At 39.0% G+C, this 19193-nt stretch overlaps 1 protein-coding gene across 1 annotated transcript in view; it reads left to right on the top strand.

The window, feature by feature from the left end:
* Positions 1-2898: 2898 nt before the first annotated feature.
* Positions 2899-19193, top strand: part of chd9 (chromodomain helicase DNA binding protein 9) — a gene marked incomplete at its 5' end in the record, with an annotated part of 70399 nt that continues 54104 nt past the window's right edge. Inside the window, one exon of the mRNA XM_079241872.1 lies at positions 2899-4452. Coding sequence (XP_079097998.1) covers positions 2899-4452 — 1554 coding nt within the window. The remainder of the gene's footprint in view (positions 4453-19193) is intronic.

Raw genomic sequence — 19193 nt, 5'->3', positions numbered from 1 at the left:
TATCAAATTTCATTAATGGCTCAGGTAAACTGGTTTGTTTGTTTGTTGATTTATTTATCTATTTATTGTCAAATATGAATACCTTGACAGAAAATCCTGTCGGTATTGGCAGAAGAGATGGTCTCATAAAAAAACATTTGTGGATGTTTAAGATGTAAGAATATACCATTAAACATCTCTGACTGCATTTTGACTGCACCAGTAAAGGAGCCAATTAACTGTCTTTTTTGGATAATTAACATGGGCTGATTATATCGCAGCACCTGCTGCTGATTATTTCTTCATTGCACGTAAACAAGAATGAATTCAGACATGTTTGCAATGCAGCCAGTAGAGAACCATATGCTGCTGCTGCTTCTTATTTTCTTGGTCCTGTAGGTTTTTCATGCCATCCCTGCTCCAACTCACCTGATTTACATTAAATGGATTCAACAGCTTTCAAAGTTCTGCACAATGACTGATTAGTTTTAATCAGGAATGTTGGAGCAGGGATACATGGAAAACCTGCACAGTTGCGGCCCTCAAAGACCTGAGCTGGACACTGTTGACTTATATTATCTTACAGCAGTAGTACATTTCAAATGGTGGGATATAGTTAATTTAAGAGGTAATTTGTTTGTAGCTGTCCAGTGTTGGACTCAAGAGAAATGGCTGTGCAATCGGCATTTTTTCTTTTTAGCAATTGCCTTATTGACATAGCAAAGGAAGGACGTTCTGTCAGAGCTTACAGTAATTTAACAAGTAATCAGTGTTTACACAAGAGTTTAAGCGATTATAATAATAAATTGAAAAAAATGAAGAAAACCTGAATCTTGCATTTATATGTTGCCTGGCAACCAAGTGTTGGTTATATTCATATTAGCTCATGATGACATCCTAACATTTTAGGAAAAACGCTAATTTTTCTGCATGTCATGTTTATTTTGAGAAACAAGGTTTTAATCGAGACTGACAACTTAACCATGAGGTTCGTGACCAAATTCCCAAACTGTTTTTGTTACTTCTGTGGAGTAAAGTCCTCCCACAGTGGTTCTGAATAAATTGGTGCAATTGTGGGATTCTAGGTTCTGCGATTCTAGAACAGAACCAGAACTGGACCCAGAACAGTGTCTGTGAAAGCACTTAATGATGCCTGAGGAGAGTGAAGACTTTGAATTGCATAAAAAAAACCTACTGCTTTTGTCCTTTATAAAGACTAGTAGAGTTTTCATCAGATCCATAGAGTAGTCACTGTCCAGGCTGAGCTCTTTGAACTAGATCACGGTACAGTTCTGAGGCCAGAACCTGTCTTTTATCAGGGAAATGACAGCAGCATGGGCTATGGGAAGAATGCAGGCTAGTAGAGATAATCTGGTGCTTTGAGCAGTTCCCTGGGTAATGTTTGATCCTGGCACTCATGTGGATGTTACTTTGACATATCACCTACCTAAACTCGGTGTCAGACACAACATGCCCCTCAACTCAGCTGGTTAACTGCTGAAAGCCAAAGATTATTAATCAAGTGGCATGAGAGGGGGATTTCTGGCTGATTACTATATTTACTGTTCTTTCTTTTAAAGTTGCCTTGTTATATCGGACCCTTTATAAAAAAAAAAATTAATTGGTCGACTTTTTCTGTAACTTTTCCTAACTTGGTGGTTGTACTGTAGATGGCAGGTTTATGTGGTCCACCAGTTGTAAAGTTGGATGTCACTGCTTGGCCCAGCACTTTTTCTTTGCATATTTTTTTTTAGTTAAGTTGGCTTGCATGCTGTTACAAAGCTGTTTAGTGAACACTTGCTGGTTTAATCTGACATTAGATGTTCATATTAGTAAAATTGTATACCAGTCACTTGTCATCAACACATAATCTGGTTTATGGTTAAATCCTACGAACACTTACCTCTTATGTTAACACGTGCTCATTTGGGCCTGCAATTTTTACTATGAGGGGGTTAGTAAGGTAAAATGCACAAAATGTCAGCTCGATTAATGGAAAATATATGGTAAAAAACTTTTTAAAAAAACAAAAACAAAAAAACAAAACTGAAGAGCTGCTTATGTGGATAAGCTTCAGACAGGTGGCTTTTTAACACTATCTGATTGCTGTTAAGCTAACTCTGTTATACAATGAACAGTTTAGTTTGTCTTCAGTCACCTGGCAGCCTCAAACATATATGCATTAATCAATTAAAACAATGGGTGTATCTTGATCAGACTTGGGTACATGAATCAGACCTCTGTTAAGGTTTCTATGTGCAAGTCAGCAGAAAGTGAGTAATCTGGAAAGACTTCTATGATCTTCCGCTGGTCTGCGGTTGCAGAACACGTATGTGCGCATGCTCAGAAGCCCTCTTCAGCCTCTGTCCTTAGCTGTTGAAATTCTATCAGCTGTCTGCACCTCCCACACATTCTGCAGTGGCAGGGCAGGCAGCTTCAATGGTTACGAGGTGGGGGGTTGAGTTGCATGTGTGTGTTTGTGTGTGTATGTGTGTGAAAGAGGTGGGGGCACAGGAAGAGGCACCTGCTGGTGGCTGGTGGTTGTTTTGCTCCAGCTGCTTTGCTGCACACATGAAAGGCAGTTCTGATGGATTACTGACAGGACCAAATTTCTGAAGACAGAGGGTGAAAAAGGGGGCAAATATTGTTAATATTATAAAATGTCACGTTGTAAATTATATATTTTGTACAATGAGGTCTTCCATAGATCAGGTTTTTTTTTTTTTTATCTGATCTTCCTCCATTTAATTACCCAGCAAATGTGCTCCATGTTCTATTATTATTGTTAAATTTTTTTTTTTTCTTCCCACTTTTTGCAGGCAAACTAATGGACATGCTGTAGCTCCATAGGTGGGCTCATTGGGACCAGTTTGGAACCAGTGGTGCTTCCAAGATCCCCATTGCCCTCTGGCTTCTGCCATGGACTTTTTTGACGACCCCAACCTCTTTGTTGGAGGTTTGGAGGGGCTGGATGAGGATGGCTTCGCTTCAGCACCATCACTTGTGGATGAGCTCAACCTCAGTGCTGACTTTGAACCCCTCCACCAAGTGGAGGCAGTTGGACCAGGGAAGCATCAAGACATGATGCCATCAATCTCTTCCCAACAAGCTTTGCCCAGCTACAACCAGCCAATGGGTCATTACATAGGTATGAAGGCACAGAGTCCAGTGGAGCAGGCATTTTCTGGTCCGCAGAGCACAAGTGGTGGCATGATTTCAGAGCAACATCGCCAATACCATAATGTTGCCATTAGCCAAGCACCCCAATCCAATGGGCTGTTCTGTAACAGTGGCAGTCCAATGTGGGGCAACCAAGAGCAGAATGGCAATGTGTTTCATCCTTTACCTCAACAGCAGCAGCAGCAACAACAGTTTTGCCATCAGCAAATGCACAACCAGCAACTTCATGTCAGACCGCATGCACAGCAGCAACATCCCTCTTGCCATCATTCACAAGAGGAGCAGCAGCGCAGAATGCGACAGCAGCTGCAACAGCGGCAAAGTCATCAGCAACAGCTGTTGAACCAGCACCAACAAATGAACACACCGAATGTTTCCTTGCAGCAGCATCAGAACTTCTCCTTTCACCATGGAGGTCAATCCAGCAGCCAGCAGCAATTACACCATTCTCAGCAGGTTCAGCACCAACTATCTGTAAGAGAACCACAGTTTCATTCAAGGGTTCTTTCAAGTAAGTCTTATTTAGATGGTCAGAATGTGTCTCTCAGTGGGAATTGCTTACAAACACAGCAGCAGCAGGGCAGCTACCAGATGGTTAGGAGAGGTCAAGCCTTCTCTGGATCAGGACTGCAAGACTCTGAACTGTCATTCCCCATACATTCTTCATCAATAGTTCACTCACTGCCCACATGCTCTGTCAGCTCTACTAATGCTTACCAACCAGCTCAGTACCCTTCCTACCCTGGAGAGGCAGAAATACCAAGCCTAAGTCAGCAGTCTTTATCCTCAGCCTCAGCATCAAGGCCCACCACCACTGCACCACTTAAATCTATGGTGCCTGAACTGTCAGTGACAGCATGCCAGTTTCAGTCTCCGACGCTTATTAGTCAGCTGCACACTAGAACAACTGTTAACCAGGCAGAGGAATGTCCCTTTCGAGCCCTGCGCTGCTCTGGAGAAACCCAGGGAAACAGCAAGTCATCAGAGATGTTTGGTGGGTTAATGAGTTGTTATCCCAGCAGTGCTACCCACGTGCCCTCTGAGCAGCCTCGGAGCTGCGGGGCTATCAACACTAATGGATACCAAGCTTTGGGAGACAGTCTTCTGCCATCAGAGGCCCAGGATGAAGACTTGGAAGGCCTGCAGCCTCCTGACCTCCTGCCCGACTTGCTGCCCCAACTGGATGATGCTTTCAAGCAACAGAATGAATCCAACGGTTCATGGTTTGATTCTAGGCAAGAGAAGAGATACGAGAATGGGAGATTAACGGCTACTGGAAACAAGGATGAGAAGGTAACATGTTTTATAAGTTTTAAGGCTTTTAGCCATACGATAGCTGGGAGCTTGATTTTTTTTTTTCAAACTCATAGCATGTGCACTTTGTCTTTTACCTAAATGATTTTTTAAAGCTGCATTTATATATATAAAAAAGGCAGTTTATTAATGGGCAAAATGTATTTTCTGTCATTTAGAGATTTTTTTTCCCTTGTTTATTAGCACAGATACCAGTGACTCGTGTAATGTTTAACTATAGTAGGGAGAACATGTGCTTCTCTGCTTGGAAACCTGCAATCAGTAGTTGAGTGGGGGAAGGTGGATATTAGGCGGTACCTCTGGCAGTTTGAAAGCCTTGTGAAATTGATAATGGTCAGTCCAGCCTGGCCTGTCTATCTGCCCAGTGCTCTGACAGCAGGTCAGGCCTGATTAGGCTAAGAGTGGCAGGAGTGTCTTCAGGACTTAGCTGTAAGCATACTTAGGGCTATATCAAGATGTGGGTCAGGGCAAGCCAGAGGCACTTGCACACTGCTTTGCTGGAGTGTGGGGGAGGTTGCACGCTGTGGTGGTAGCTGCCACAGTTTCTGTGTGTGTCTGTGTGTGAGTGCATGTGCACGTGTGAGAGAGCAAGCAGTCGGAAAAGAGCTTGGTGTAGAAGAGTGGTTAGTCGGGAGAGAGGGGGAGGGTGTGTGTGAGATGGAGAGGCCAGCAGCTCATGGAAAGAGAAGGCGAGCTAAGGAAAGAAAGGGAGGGAAAGAGACAGTGAGGAAGAGCATGAGAGGGAGAATAGAAGTGGAGGGGGAGGCTGAGAGAATGCATTAGCTGGCTGTAACAGGCTTCAGGCGGTTCCTGGACCTCAGTTGGCTGGTAACTTAGCAGCATCCACACAGCTTCCTGGCCCATGAGTGACATGTGACCAGCAGCCATTTCATCATACATTTAAAAGGGACGTTGATACTTGAAACACATTTTTTTTTTTTTAATTTTTTAGATAATATTTATGTTTCCAGAATGGATTTTATTAACAACACTAAAAGAAAACAGCTTCTAATGGCAAACTGGACAGACATGTTTAAAAAATTTTCTTCACAAAGTGAGCTTGTACTGTCTGCGACTCATTGACAGTCTAGAATATATTTAGAAGCATTCTTTATTATTTTTCTAAACTCATTAAGTCTGTAGCTACACTCATATATATTATATAATGTTAAAAAACTGCAACTTAACCAGTTTGAAGGACTCCTATAATCTCTATAAACAAGGCCCTGTTAATGGCCAAATGACCTATTATGTCCTTCCACCTCTGAAACCAGAGCCAAAACACAACTGGTGTTTTGAATACCTTGACTACTCCCCCAGCAGGATACAGCAAACTGGGAGACTGCCTAAACCAAAGCTCATCCATACTGGCCATTTGCTCATCTGCAAAGGTCCTTCATTGAAATGGGGCCATGAGCGATGTCCATATGAACACGCCTCTCCCTGTCTGTGTCAACATCCAGCCCCGTGTTGATGCTTACAGGCTGACTGTGCTATTCATGTGCACTGATGTGTGAACAGCCTGCTGATAGTGTGTTTGCTGAACAGGCAAGGCATCAGGGGATAGCAGCCCACTCTTCTCTCTCCTGCAGTGAATGTGGCTAATTAGGGTTTTCCAATGGTTGTAATGGTCAGCTGCAGATGTGATGAGAACCCAAGGGCCAGTCTTGAATGGTTTACTTGATACATGTATATATATATATATATATATATATATATATATATATATATATATATATATATATATATATATATATATATATATGTTTTATAGTATTCAGATTCCATTAAATCTTTGTGCACAGAAAACACAGAAGAGTAGACATTTTGGAAAATCTGTTAAACAACAAAATCTGAAACATCATACAACAGAATTCAGATCCTTTGATGGGACACTTGTATATTTAACTGTGCTGTCAATTTCTTCCGATCATTCTTAAGATGGTTCTAAGCCTTTATTGTAGTCTGGCTGTATTTAGTTAAACTGATAGATTAAGTTTTTAGGAGAGGCACATATTTCCATATAAGTTCTTACAGCTCACAGTGACTGTCAGAGTAAATTAGAATCAGTTTTACCCCCCAGGATCACAGCCTTGATGAGGCGGGTTCAGAGAGGGCAACACCTTCCCACATCCACCCTTCAACAAACAACAATTAGTCTGTTTTGCGTCATCACTTTCACATGTGTAAATTAGATACAGCCTTAATAAACAGGGTGTAAGGGTTCTAAGCTGAATCATGTATTGATTTACAGTGGGAGTATGACATGATAATGATAAAATAGCCTCATTGAAATATATGACACCTGTAGTCAGCTGTGACATCACATTTCCACTTCGTCACGGACCAGAAATGACCAAAAAACAACTTTTTTTTTCTTTCCCCCCAGTGTCACAGAAAACTTTTTAAATGTCCTCATCAAACATTTTCATTTAGCAGAGTCTCCGTCTGTCTGGCTGGCTGGCTGGCTAATGGATAACCAGCAGACAGCTGGTTAATGTAACCACACAGGAGCAAAACATAGAGCTGTATAATATCCTAGTGCTCGTGGGTTGATCATATTTCCATCAAAACTTTAACAGCTTTCTTCTACATCTGACCATGAGACATTTCTCCTGGCCTAGGCTGTCTATCGTCCACCACAATGAAACCACAATGCCATTTGCATTGCCGCTTACTTCTTGCATTTAGTTATGTTGAAGCACAACCAAAGTGTCTGGGTGGTACGCACAATTTTTAGCTTCCTGCCACACTTTACAGCTGTATTTGTGTCTTTAATTTTTATAAAAAAAATAATGGTTTTTGAAAATGTACAAATCGAATTGAATCAGTGCATGTTGTATCTAGATGCAATTGTTAAATAATAAATTGGTCCACTCCTAATAATTTTAAAATGGACACCAAATCTCTAGGAATATGCAACACAACCTCCTCTTCAATTGCTTTCAGTTGAGTTCCTTTCCTATTACACAGGAATACATTGATATAGGTAGTTTTTTAGCAGGAGTTTGGAAGTTGTCGCTGTCTTATGCATCCAGTAGAAAGCAACACTTTTCCCACTTGACATCATGCATCTCTTTGAGAGATCTCGTTACTGTTCTGAGTCTGAATTTATAAAACCAAACCAGCTACGAAAAACTGATGACATATTATCCTTTTTTGAGAACAAGCTCTGTCCTCAATGGCTGACATTTTGTTTTTGTTTTAACTTTTTTGTGTTTTTTGCTAGCATTTTCACACTGGCAGGGCTCAGTGCTGGTTCCTGAACACTTTGAACTGTAGAAACCCAAGGAGGGCATCATTGATGGATATTAAAACAGATACAATGATTTTTATACAAACAAATATTTTTTAAAAAGTAAATTCAAATGAATTATTACCCCTACCAAAGAGGTTATGTTTTTGCCAGCGTTTGTCTGTCTTTCTGTATTTGTTAGCAACTTTATGCAAAAACTTTACAGATTTTTGGGCATTTTTTTTTTTCTTTCTGCGGAGAAAGAGTCTTGGTCTAACTCAAATTCCATCGAGTTAATAGAAGTGATCTGGATCATCATCATCTGGATCCAGGGGTTTTGTGAGGGAGTTTTTCCTCATTATGAGATGGCATGTACATGCAACTTCATCCAGAATAGGAAAAAAATTAAATAAAAATTAAAGTATTTTTTGGAATTTTCGTCTTTGCAAGTGAATAAATTAAAATGTAAACATGCAACAAACACAACAGCATATCAAAGACATTGTGAATTAATTATCAATATATCTAGGAATCTAAAAGTGTATACATTTAATATTAATGTAGAACTATAACAAAAATCACAATATGGGTGGAAATGATGTTCTTGCTGGAGATTTGCACGCTCAGACTGCTTTTCTATTTGATTTATGGCCAGGTCTCAATTTCTGCCATTAAAAAAAAGAAAAGAAAAACGTTCTCTCTTCTGAATCCATTCAACCAAATCACTGAAATTAAATTTCACCAAAGACAGGTGACACATTTCTGAATTCTGAAAAAAATTATATATTGGCAATTTAAAAGTATTTTTATTTGACAATTGTGAGTTGTTTGAATTCTTTATTCGTTTAACCAGTGCCTCAGTGTCATGAGGAAGAACAAAACACAGCCACACAGTCTGGCATTTCCTTCTCATGCAGTTCACCAGCTTGATCACACGCTGCTGTGGGATGGCATCCCATTCACCCAGCATTCATCACAAGTCGAACAATGTTGTTGTGTTGTTGATCACTTTGGAACAAACCCAAGCTGATTCCACAAGTACTTACGGGGTTGATCCCAGGACTGTAGGCAGGTCATTTCATCCTCCACAATCTCAAATTCTGAAGGTGTGGAGGAGATTATACAAGTTGCTAATGGGTGCAACTCATTTAGCTCAATTCTGCTGTTAATCCCACAAAAACATGGTGGCATCTTTTAAAGAAGGGAATAAAAGCAATTTCCTATTTATTTATTTATAATTTTTATATGTGGACAAAAGAAAAGAATAATTCAGAATAACACACTACCTATCCTGAATTGAATACTATTCTTTCTCCTCCCTAACCTTATAAGATTTATTACCAAGAAACATTGTTATAATAGAAGAACAATAGATTAAACGCAAACTTTCTTACTTTTTTGCCAGGTCTACTTGTTGGGTCAGCTTTTGCTCTGCAAGATTTTTGCACAGAAACTAAAGAGGAAAAATATCAAATGAGTGTTTCAATAAGGGGTTGTTTTATTATGTCTTGATAAGTTGGCTGTTGATTTGCCCATCCAGGTGGTTCCAGGTACCCTGTTGCAAAACGATAAGCGATTTTAAACGTAGCTTTGCTTAGTTGTTGCATATCTTACTGTTCAGATTTCCAAGATCGTTAACGTGGAATGACAAATTTGTGCTTCATTTTTAGTCATTTTCAGTCAGAAATTTTATTATTTTTTGTGAAATTATTATCCCAACACATCCAAATCTGGATTTGACAGAGCTAAATATGGGTACATATTAAATTCATCCCAAAGGCAAAGAAGAAACTGGTTTTGGAGATTTGTGAGACAAGATAAGGTCATTCGTAACAGTCCCTCTGTGCATACTCAGACTCAGAGGGTTTTTGACAGCCTGACATCAATCCCAAGTTTTGGCACTGCTGAAGTTTCCATTACAGCTAATAGGAGTAACTGTGTTTGATAGCATAGGTTGTGCAGGTAATTGGAGAACATATATTTATATTTACAGCAAACCCTGTTACCACGAGATCGGTGTCGTATCTGGCTGTAGTAGAATCATGATTTTTATATATTTATTTTAATTTTTCTCTTTTCTCCACTAAATATACATGAAACATGTATATTTAGTGTAAACATGTAAATATACATGTTTCCTGACAGCAGCCTTCAGCCTCCGAAACAAAACCTCCTCAAGTTAATTATTATCTACTACAATATTGAATTTCCCTTTGGGGATTAATAAAGTATCTTTCATTTCATTCATTTAATTTAATTTCGTTAAGGAGTGACCCTTAAATTGTTTTCGCTAATATTATAAAATTATAAAAATGTTTTGTTTTTTTTTACTTTATTTTAGAGAAAGAACTTGAAGTGAAGTAGGGTGTTAATAAAGGGTCAAAATAAAACTAGCTTTAGTTTATTGTACACTTAAACAGATAAATGTGGCAATTAAATAATTCAGTTGCTTAATCTTCTCTTTTCATTTACAGTATAATAAAAATTTATTTGATTTAATATTTCCAAAGCTTGATTTACCTTTCCTTGAAGACAGCCCCCTCTCGGCACACACTGGGAAGCACCACTCAGCTAAAAGACTTCCAAGCATTGGCATCCAAATGAAACACAGTTAAAACCCCAGTTATTACCTCCGTCAAGGAAGTTATGCTTTTACCAGTGTTTATCTGTTTGTTTTTCTTTTTGTGTTCAAGATAACTCAAAAAGCTATTTTCATGAAATTATCAGGGGTTGTTGAAAATGTGAAAAGGAAGAACTGATTTAATTTTGGTGGTGATCCGGATCACCGTTTGGACAATATGGGAAGAACTGTGGCCATTGGCGGAGGTTTGCGCTTTCAGAATGCTTGTATGGGGATGTAACAAAAACAAGAGTACAACACTGTCCACTGCAGAGCTTCTGCTAATTTCACCACTTCAAGCAAACCACACAATGTGTCATGTGAAAGCAGAGACTGCGCTGATGTCAATAATATCCATCTCATCACTGTGGGGACAAAAACTTTGCAAGCTAACAGCTAAAATCATAAGTCATGTTGTAGTTTTGCTGTTTTGTGGTCAAAACTTTGCTAAGGCAATTTCCTGGGACTCTACCTTTGTTTGAAATGAATCATGGAGGTACTGGTTGCGTACATTAAGATAAAGGAGTTTTATATTGAGTTTTTAACTCCTTCTATGATATGCTATCTTGGGGTTCACCTCTTTCTGGATCCTCATAGTGGGTCTAAGGCAGGGGTGTCCAGCTTCAGTCCTTGTGTGCCACAATCCTGCAGATTTTCAGTGTATCCTTGCTCCAACACATCTGACTCAAATTAAGTCATTGTGGAGAATTTTATAGGTTCTCGCATCCATTTAATTTGAGTCAGGCATGTTGAAGCAGAGAGACACCGAAAACCTGCAGGACAGCAGCCCTTATGAACTGACTTTAAATACCATCGGTCTTAAGGTCAATATGGGGGTTATCAGTTGATTCTCCTGACTCGGACGATTGATAGAGTTGTCAATCATGAGCATCAGCTGATGAGTTCCTGAGATTTTTACCTGCATATCACATCCATTAACACATCAATAAAACCACTCAGGTTGACTTTTTTTTTTTACCTTCTACTTCTACACAGTTCCACATAAGACATGACTTTACTAATTCCTACATAAATTGAGCTGCTATCCTCTGGTTTTTACTGAAATTATTGTGGTATTCCTTAAGGAGGATACAGCCATCCACACTTCCCACTTTGTTTCAGGTGAATTTAGTCTTACCCAGTGACACCTATTGAGAATCGCATACATCTGTAGTAACCTCACCTGTCTCAGCTTTCTTTTGAGACAATAGTTATACATACAGTCTTTATATATCTGATTTATTTTGTGTATGTCGTTTCAGACAAGACAAATGACAAATGAATAAATGCAATTTTGTTTTTTAAGCTGGTAAAACATTAAGAAGAGCCTGATTGATATGTTGTTGTTCTTGTTTTTTTGTTTTTTTTTTACGATAATTTGCAGAAAAAGAATCTTATAATCATTTTACTAATAATAATCTTTTTTTTTTTTAAACTACAAAAAAGGTATAAAATAACTTAATTTTTGGTCCCTTAACGCTGACAGCAACAAAGAAATGATTTGCAGGCAGTTGTACTGATTAATTATAATTTAGAGTTCTGTCTTCGGTGTATGCTACAAATAAGCAACATATTGAGTGAAGTTACTGGCTAAACATCATTTATGCAGACCTCTGATGCCCTTTGATGCTGAATCATATTTTCTCTACTCCATTATTTTCTTTGCCATGACATATCATGACTCATTAAACCAAAATAAAACCAGACGTTATATCAAAACATGTCATCTTTGAGTTCTATTTTAAATTTCTAATGGTCAAAAATAGCCTGACACTGTTTCTCCCCAACAACGCACACAGTGAATTGCTATTACAGCTTGTGTTGTGTCATAGTATTTTGTTCCAAAGTAAAACGTTGGTTACGTAGTACGTACTGTAACCCCAGATTCTATTTCGTACAGGCTTCGCTCTTTAAGGCGATCGTGAGGGGGTTTATCCCCCGCCCGCATGCGCGTAGCATCAGAGCTCCATGTGTCGAACAAATGGCTCAAGGATATCAATCTGTGCAACTCCAATACTTTAAAGTGTTTACTGTCTTATTAGAAATTAATATTATTTTAGTTCTTAATCAGCAAAACATAAGGATAATTTTAAAAAGAGGTACAATAGTTGATTTAGTCACCAGGCCGATAAATAATTTGGGTTCTAATTTTAATGTCATGAGCTATTTTGTTTGGTGCGCTTGTTCAATTGCTTTTTAACACAGGTTATACATATACATCCAGGTAATATGTATAGAGTTTGGCAGGCAATATTCTAATCAGTCCAGAAAACTGACACCAAGTCAAGACAACTTGATAAAGTGAAAACTGAGTATCTGAGTGTGGAAGAAAGGGATTTAAGTGGCTTTGAATGTGGCATGGTTGTTGGTGCCAGACAGCCTGGTTGGAGTATTTCAGAAACTGCTGATCTACTAGGATTTTCACACACAACCATGTGAAAATATTCAGTGAGCAGCAGTTGTCAGGTCGAAATGCCTTGTTGATGTCAGAGGTTAGAGGAGAATGAGCTGACTGATTGGAGATGACAGAAAGGCAACAGTAACTCAAGTGCACACTGGTTATAACCAAAACATGTCCTACTTTGATGGAGATGGGCTACAGCAGCCAGAAGACCACACCAAGTGCTACTCTTGTCAGCTAAGAAGAGGAAACTAACCCCTTCATACAAGCTCACCAAAATTCAACAACAAAAGATGGAAAAATGTTGTCTGATGAGTCTCCAGTTCAGCTGAAACATTCAAATAGTAGGGTCAGAATTTGGTGTAAACAACATGAAAGCAGGGATCCAGCCTGTGGTTTAAGGTGGTGATGATGAATTTGTATGAGCTCATTTATTTATCTATTTATTTTTTACCTATTTTTGAGGGGCACATTTAATGCTCCTTCTTACTAACTGGGCATTGATTAAAGGATAAAAAGCAAAATTGTTTCATTCTAAGGATTTGTTGCTGTGCAAATATGAATGTGCATATACACTCAGCAAAATAATATTCTTTGTGTGACATTTTGTTGTAACACTATAATGTTTGTTATTACTTACAGTAGAAGAAGAGCTAGCTTCAAGTCATAATGTAGCCCCTTTAGCTCTGGCAGTCCTCTCCACTTTGAAAATAAAAGGCCAATGCTAGTCTGATTCTGTCCCTTTCATGGTCTGACAACTTCTTTGCCAACAACCATTGTTTCTTTAGAGGGAATTTCAAATCATGGTTGTCTTCAAAAGAACATTTGTTTTCTTCTTCGCCATTTTGCTTAAAAGATATGCAGTGCTATTTGTCACTTGATGGAGCTTTCTTCAAGGAAGCCTGAGCACTGGTAGAGGAGAGAGGAAGCGGCGATTCACATGATCTCCCAGCCAGATCTGCTGGTAAACACAAGAGTATGGTTGTGGACCTCTACAAAAGGGACAGTTCCAGTACAGGCTCCACTCTCAGTCCACCTCCACCAACAAACTTTCCTTCACCCACCCCTCCCTCACCCAATGCAAATAGATGAAGGTGGTTTGCCAGCCCACAATAATGTATGACATTAAACATTTAATTTAAAAGAAAAGATTAAATCAATTTGCTTAGTGTTATTTTTAGCGTGATCCAGACGACAAAATTGTGGTTATAACACACAGTTTGCTGATTTTGTCGGTGCATTTTATTTTGAAAAATCTTTTATGCAGTTCCATAATGCAACTTATTTTGAAAAGTGTTTCTCCCTGTTCGGACTAGAAAACTAGATATGGGAATCTGTGTTGCTGATCTACAAATTAAATTGTCATGCTGGTGGCTGTGCTTTTCAAAAAAGTGCTTGGGAAAAATCAACCCATTGGTTTATGCCATTAGTCTGCTTTCCAGTAGCTAACAAAACTATCTACTGCATTACAATGGTAAGAATCAGACAAATTTCCATTGACGTGGTTAAATTAGGCTGTTTAGTATTTCTACTGGGTTGCTGCTTGTGATTGGCTACATTGCTTGCAACTGTAATTCTGCAAAGAATCAATTGTCCTTACTGTAAATTAAGGGAGCCAAGTCTAGTCTTGAAGATCTACTATCCTGCAACTTTTAGAGGCAGCCCTTCTCCAACACACCAGAATCACATGAGTGGCTCATTACCACGAGTCCGCAATAACTGCATTGGACATCCTCAAGATGAAAATGGAGAGATCTATTCTTTAGGAATTACTTTTATTTCTGGGAACATCTAGCATGGGTATTATTTTTTATCTGGTAAATGCCAGTAGATAATGTGTGATTGTTATTTTTCAGTTCAGATGGGAAACAGATGTTTTATCACATCTTTTACCAGCTCAGACATGATTTACAAAGTTGTTTCTGTTCCCAGTGATAAACAGTGTTCTCCATGACTTTTCTCTTTGTTGTGAATCAGATGAAAAGGCAGAAGCATTCTCATGCTGCAAAGTAATGTCTGACCATTTGCCATGAAGCAGCTCACTTTCTGTGGAGTCAGGTATTTCTCATATGTCATATTGGGCTCAATGCTTCTGTCCTTCCGTGGTACATATTGCCCACCCCCCATCTAGTTGTTATGATACATGGATGTGCAGCCTGCTAGTCTTGTTACATTAATGAGTGATTTTATTTTTTTTCCCCTGCTGTTGTATGTCAGTGTTTGTACTTTTCAACATACCAAAGGCTTCATATGTAAGGATGGCAGTGGTTGTTACGCTGAATAAAATGGAGAAGAGATGGAAGTGAAGGCTGATGGACACTGAGAGATAGTAATGGCCTGGGCAGCGGCAGCCACTAGAGGCCCTCCGGCAGTGACACTGATCAGGTGCCTCCTCGCCTCTGTCGCCTGTCTGCATCCCTACTTTAGATTTATTATCCAACTGTCTACTTTCCTGCCAGTTAACAACCTTGGCGTCTGAGTTGTGTCACCAGTAAACAACTTAAGCTATGCGAGCAGGCTGAGAAGAAGAGTGGGAATTTTTTAATGTGTGACATAGTGCTTTCTGAACCAAGCATTATGTAAGTCCTAGTCCACCAGCAGACCAGATTAGGCAGGCAAAATTGTAATCAGTCCAGAAAACTGACACCAAGCACCACCCCACCATCTTCACGCAGCACACACATACACCAACACAAACACAAGAACATCTTGCACGGTTGCAGCCCTGAGAAACCTGCTGCTTCTCTAACCACATGGTGATAGGCTTTCTTATTCACACGTTTTTTCCTCTGATCACCTCCCCCAACATCCATACTCAACCCTCTGTCTCGCAGTCTCTCTCTCTCTCTCTCTCTCTCTCTCTCTCTCTCTCTCTCTCTCTTGCACTCTGAAGCGCTCTTCCTGTTTCATCCGGCCTGATCGTCCTGTCTGTTTGGAGGCCAGCCAGATAAGGGTGGGGGCGGGGGAAAGCTAAGGGTCAGAGGTAAACAGGAAGTCAGGAGGTCTTTGCTGTGGGCGGAAGGGGAGGGCTCAGTGGAAGAGGAGGAGAAGGTGTTGGAGGAGGAGGAGGAGCGGTAAGGGAGGAGGGAGTTGTACTTGGACTGTGTGTGTCAGGAGCATGTGGGAATGCTGCCAGCTTCAACTACACAGTAGGTCTGAATTTAAAGTATGTTCCTTTTTTTTTGCTTGCCTTTCTCTTCTGCTCTCTTTTCTACCTCTTTCTCGAAAGGAATAAATGGCTTTGAAAGGTTTTGGGGGTGATGGGTTGTTGTTTTTTTTAGCCCTGTAGTCAAATGTGGAGGGTTTGTGCATTTGTGAATGCATGCTTGTGTGTGTGATTGGAATGTGAGACTTTGTGTGTGACGTGAGGCAACCTGCTTAAACTCGTGTTAACCTTTCACTGACAGAGAGGGAAGTTCATATGCTGCAGCGCCTCAGAGCTGGAGACACTTGAAGAAGATGGTAAATGCACTTGTAAATGAGCTCAGCGTGGAGCAGCACGCAGCTGGCTTACTTTGAAATGTTATGAAGTTGTAATGACCCCTTTGTCCTTGTGTTTACACCTGACAAAGTGGTTGAAGAGTTTTTATCAAAGGGAAAGATTGTCTGAGTAAAGCATTTGATCACCAACTTAAACCTACTTGGTTTAAGTTGGTGGAAGTGTGTCGGGTTGTGCTTGGTGCTCTCTTTCTGTTTCAGATCAGTCAGAGTTTGACTTTGACTAAAGTAAATGTGGAGTACATTGACCATAAAAGCAGCTGAGCACCTTTTTAGTTACTGATTTGTAACTTCAGCAAACAGGTTTGTGTTAGTTAGAAGTCATTAGCTTGTTGCCATGGCTACTTTAGTTGAATGTGGAAGTTTTGTTTTTATACTTGCAGTTTAGTTCAGTTTTTTAACCAATACAAATAAGTTCACTCATACATATCATTATTTACCATGCAATACGTAAATACCAGCATAAAAGATTTTTAAATAAAATCTGTATACATTGCTGGGTTTCACTCATGTAACCTGGAAAACGCGTAATTCAGGTGGAAGCAGGACGTTTTTGCTGCACTTCAAAACACAGCGCAGTGGATAATGGCAAGTCCACTTAGGGATTTATTGGGCTGGCGCTAATGTGATATAGCCAAAAAATACATGTTCATTTTTTATGTAACCCATTCAGTTTAAATAAATTAGACTTTTCATCAAATTTGTAGCATTTCCCCAGCATTAACATGATTGACTTAAGAAAAATCTTGTGCTGCAGACTTTATGTTATACTGTGAGCCAAATGAAAGCTTTTAAAAGAGAAAAACCTGAAATTTATCATTTCAGGTTGGGTCAATTATTCCAGGATCCAAGAAAGCTTTAAATGTCTGTCATTGTGTTTTTACAATAATTTTAATTTATTAGCTTACAATAATAATGCTATGCTAATGCCAACAAGTCAACCATTTTTATTTTCATGTTCTTGAATCTACTTGTAAATGTTTTTTTCTCCTCTAAATTCCTGTTAGATTAGTATGTATTTGTTGATATTAAGTCATACTGAATCTCTCAGTCGAAGAAACTGTTCCTTCCTTACCTGTTATAAGGTGGTCGCTTCAAAATCTGCCATTGTCTGTTTCCTCTTATACAGCATAGAATTTAGGCGTTTTGGCAGCAAGTCAGTTGGGAGGAAATGGGACTTCTGTGCCGCTGTATTTACTTCCAGTGCCCTGTCTGCATAACATGATGTTGATGCTACATCAAAAGAATCTGATATATATATATATATATATATATATATATATATATATATATATATATATATATATATATATATATATATATATATAGCCAGTACACTGATTACTGATGCACAGTGCAGGCTTCCACTAAAACGTAGCACTTTTCTGCAATATTTAGCAATTTTTGAGACGCCTCTTGCGACTCTGTTCAAAGTAAAAGCGACTATCAACAAGTTTTTTACTTTTTCTGGTGTTATTGAAGAGTTTTAGTGAGTAATATGAAAGCACATATAGTTTGCCCTTCTCTGTTAGCAGTAGCAGCTGCTGCGTAAGCTCCTCTCCCATCCAAAAGGTGACGTGAGAAGGTCCGTCGTCACACAGTGTCTAGCTTCAAGCTGCAGTCGGAGCAAGAGGTGATCACCTCGGCTCTATGACTAGACTGCAGCCACAACACATCCTGGTTCACTATCAGATATAAATGTGTAATGATAAAGAGTGTGGAATAAAAAAACATCAAAAAAGTTATAAGCTCTATAACATGTTGTAGACTGGAGCTGTTAGTTAAATGAATAAAGATGACATTTTAATTTTAGGCCTGTTCAGATTTTGCCAGGGATATTTCATACTTTATTCTACTGTTTTGAATATAAATTCGATTAAATGTTTCTTCCAGACAGTACAATATTAACATCTGCCTCTATTATTTGATTTATCCACTATTTTTCATAATAATACATTTAAATAAAAATTTAAAAAAGTTCCCTTTTGGAGCTAGTATTATGTGATCAAAATGCAATTAATGTGTTCTGTGGTCAATAATGTAATTAATGTGTTCACACTTGGCAATGCATGTGCATTTACCTGCTGCATGTGATGAGGTCTATTATCTTGAATTTCTAAGGGTGCATTCATATCAAGATAATCCACTGGACTCTTTAATATGAAAGATCGCTGGTTCAACCCCTGACTTCCCAGTCTACACAACAAAGCATACTTAGGGTGCATTGATATCAGGATAGTCCACCAGACTCGGTTCGATTGGGGACTCAGCTCGGTTGTGGGGGTGTATACACGCGCACCAAGATTGTATTCACGCTGTACTGTAGTGAAACGAGCCAAACCATTAGAATATAATTAATATCCATTCCCACCAAAGGTGCGGTGCAGCAGTATCTAGCAAAAGAAAGACCCACATGAAGACGAAAACTCCACTGCGAGTTAAACACTACTATCGCTATTTTTGTGATTTTTTAAATTTATTCTTGTCTTGTGCAAGTATACTGCAGAAATACACTGCAACATGTATGTATTTACCCCGAATCCAAATTCATTTGGCGCATTCACAGTTCCCCAAACGAAGCGGACTTTCTGAGCAGACGGACTCTGATTTGAGGCTGATTTGAATGTGCCCTCTATTTGTCTGCCAAACTATAAACAGGTTATCAGGTGGTCTAGTGATCTTTGGAAGAAATGTTGGTTTAACAGAACACTTTTGAGAAGCAAATATGTGTGTGGTTTGGCTCTAAAACATATAGGACTAAATCAGTTTAAAAGAAAAGGAATATATTAATAAAAAAATGTTTTCTGTGAACAAATTCCTGGTTAACTTGGTTGTTTTGTGTTCTTTTAACAGTCAGACATCAATTTAGATTTAGTACTTTCGCCTGGCAATAGTTTTTATCTGTCTAAGTTTGGTTAGGAAATAAGTCATTGATATAATGGTACTTTTTCCAGTCTATTTATTCC

Source organism: Telmatherina bonti (assembly GCF_933228915.1).
Source record: "Telmatherina bonti genome assembly, chromosome: 1".
NCBI lineage: Eukaryota > Metazoa > Chordata > Actinopteri > Atheriniformes > Telmatherinidae > Telmatherina > Telmatherina bonti.
Note: the sequence above shows the minus strand (reverse complement) of the source record. Positions and strands in the feature narration are given on the sequence as shown.